At 37.2% G+C, this 3171-nt stretch overlaps 1 protein-coding gene across 1 annotated transcript; it reads left to right on the plus strand.

Moving 5' to 3' along the window:
• Positions 1 to 810: 810 nt before the first annotated feature.
• Positions 811 to 2932, plus strand: LOC107901819 (pentatricopeptide repeat-containing protein At4g16470; the record flags this gene model as incomplete). Its single annotated transcript, XM_016827975.1, has 3 exons — positions 811 to 905; positions 1090 to 2520; positions 2748 to 2932. Coding segments are annotated over 2 exons (1389 nt in total), but the record flags the coding sequence as incomplete, so codon positions are not given.
• Between the last annotated feature and the right edge of the window lie 239 nt (positions 2933 to 3171).

A 3171-nucleotide genomic window follows, 5' to 3' on the forward strand; every position in this document is an offset into this window, starting at 1 on the left:
TCCACCTTTGAGAGGTTAAATTTTTTTTTCACTTTCTTATTTCTCTTATTTGAGAGATTACTTAAGGGTTTTGAGTAATTTTTTTAAAGGGATAGTGGTTCTATCTTACCAAGTTAAAAAATAGTGATTTATATAGATGATGCATTATCTTAAAAAGGTACCCATCAGTAAATTCAGAATAATCATTAGTTATGAAAAGCTAAGTTAATGAAGATACACAATTAAGATCGAACCGCTATAAAATTATTGTACAATCTTTTTGAGTTTTATATTCTTTGTTTTTTAAATACCAAGTACACTGTAAGGAAAACCATAATAACTAAAATCAAAATGTAAAATTCTTTACCTGAATGTTATAATATTAAAATGTACATGTTAAAAATAACCAAATCAGAAAATAATGATTAAAATTTACACATAATTACAAGGACTGATAAAAGAATTTGGCCTAAAAACAAATTCCACCCGCCCAATTCACGAATCTTACCATTACTCTTCCCCTTCGTCCCCCTCTCCGTGTTTCTTTTGCTCTTAAACCCTAAAAAATTAGCAACCAAGCCTAAGCCAGAAAGTGCCAAATCTCACTGTTTTACAAGCACACCTCTCCATCTTAGACTTACAAATGAAAAGAAATCGAAATCAATGTTAACAATTACTATTGTTTCAAAAATATCCCCCACATTTTCTCCCCCCAAAACACCCCAATCTTTGTAGCCTCTCGATTCTTCCAAATTCAAATTCTGTCCACATTAAAACCCACAATGCCTTGAACTAGTCCTCCAATTTTTCCAATCCCAATTCCAAAACTGACCGTGTGGTGAGGTCCAGGTGATCGGAGGATCCATGTTTGCTGGCAAGACGGCCACGCTGCTTCGCCGAATCCAGGCTCAAACCAACAATTGCAGGTTTGAACGAGCTTCTTTTATTTTATGTCATAGAATTGGATTAAAATCTGAACTTAGTATTATTCACAATTATGGGTTTCTGCTTATCTTGTCATATGCTATTATTCACCATTCTTTTAGTTCATTGGTATATAATTTTACGTTCTGCTATTGGATGACCTGTTACAATAATAAATACTCCCAGCTTTCAGGCCAAGCTTCTTAAGGAGTACACACAACTGAATAAGGTTTTAAGGGGTCTTTGTTTTACGGGAAGACTGAGGGAAGCTGTTGGGCTTTTATGGCGTACGAGATTGAAAGCAGATGCTGCAACGTATGCTCTTCTCTTGCAAGAGTGCCTATTCAGGAAAGAACATAAAAGTGGGAGAAGGATCCATGCACATATGGTTGTTATTGGATATGTACCCAATGAATATCTTAAGATCAAGTTGTTGATATTGTATGCAAAATCAGGGGATTTAAGAACTGCCTATGTTCTGTTTGATAATTTACTAGAGAAAACTTTGATTTCTTGGAATGCAATGATTGCTGGATTTGTGCAAAAAGGTTGTGGAGAATTTGGACTTGACCTCTATTACAATATGATAAAGAATGGTGTATCGCCTGACCAGTACACTTTTGCATCCGTATTTAGAGCCTCTGCTTCCTTAGCCTCATTAGAGCATGGGAAGCGAGCTCATGGGGTCCTGATAAAGAGCCATATTAGGGAAAATGTTGTGGTCAGCAGTGCTCTCATGGATATGTATTTCAAATGCAGCAGTCTTACCGATGCTCATCGGGTATTTAATGAAGTTGTAAATAGAAATGTTGTTACTTGGACGAGCTTGATATCTGGATATGGCCAGCATGGAAGGGTTAATGAGGTTCTAGAATCATTTGATAAAATGATAAATGAAGGTTTTAGACCAAACTATGTTACCTTTCTTGCAGTTCTTTCTGCATGTAGCCATGGAGGCTTGGTTAATGAAGGTTGGCACTATTTCTTATCGATGAAAAGAGACTATGGGATCCAACCAAGAGGGCAGCATTATTCTGCCATGGTTGATCTATTAGGTCGTTCTGGAAAGTTGCATGAAGCTTATGAGTTTGTTCTTAACTCACCTTTTAAGGAGCACCCAGCCATATGGGGTGCTTTGCTTGGGGCCTGTCGTATTCACGGGGATTTGGATCTGGTAAAGCTTGTGGCAGATAAATACCTTGAATTGGAGCCCGAAAATTCTGGAACATATGTTCTCTTGTCTAATACCTATGCCACTTTTGGTTTTTGGGAAAATTTGGCAGCACTTAGGAGGAAAATGAGGAATTCTGGGGTCATAAAGGAGCCTGCTTATAGCTGGATTGAGATTCAAGGGAAGGTCCACTTCTTTTTGAGGGGTGATGTATCTCATAGATGTTCTGCGGAGATTTACGAGTTGATCAAATTAATGCCTTCCATTTTAAAGGATCCAGACTATGTTCCTGATATAATTAGCTCCTAAAATCCTATGTCTTGCCCCTTATTCTGGTGTTATGTTGAGAAGACGAGCTGGTCTAAAGTTCTAAAGGTTCTTTATGTTTGAATCTTACTGGTAATGTGTGAGGAGAGACGTAATGAATCTGGTCACCCTGTCAATAGGTAAAGCCCATTAAGATGCTGTTGTATTCTATTTGCTTAGTCACCTGCTGCCTACATATTAATGCAAATGTGATTTGGAAAGGTTTTTAGATCTTAGGCAAACTAATATAAAACCAAATACCACAATTTAATAGCCTGGTTGATACCCTGATTACCGCTTTGTTTTGTTGTTTGATAATGATTCTTGTCTTGTTAACCTGTCTAACTGTATTTATATGGCTATGCAGAAGTGTGGCTTTAGTAAAATCAAAGAAAGATGCAAGACATGGGTTGGATTCAATTGTGACACATAATGGCATGAAAATACCATGTTGGTCGTTCGAAAATTTATCTTCTTCATTCAGCCAAAAAACTGCTCCACAATGCCCTATGATGAGGTCTGCCAGCATCAAAATTTGATGCCTTTTGTCAGGTATGATGACTGCATTTCCTTTTAAGGTTTGTATCTGGCTTTTCTTTGTACCATTCTCTCGAGCGTCCCCAGTCTTAAGGGTGGCATATGCCATTGATGGAGCTCAATTCTTTGAAGACCCTTTATAACTCATCATGGCAAAACTGTGATGGCGACTGAGGAATTTATTTGATAGAGATACTATTGTTTTCAGGGTGCAAGTATAATCATTACTGGTTTTACTTATATTCTTGACCCAC

This window comes from Gossypium hirsutum, chromosome D06, assembly GCF_007990345.1.
Source record: "Gossypium hirsutum isolate 1008001.06 chromosome D06, Gossypium_hirsutum_v2.1, whole genome shotgun sequence".
Classification (NCBI taxonomy): Eukaryota; Viridiplantae; Streptophyta; class Magnoliopsida; order Malvales; family Malvaceae; genus Gossypium; species Gossypium hirsutum.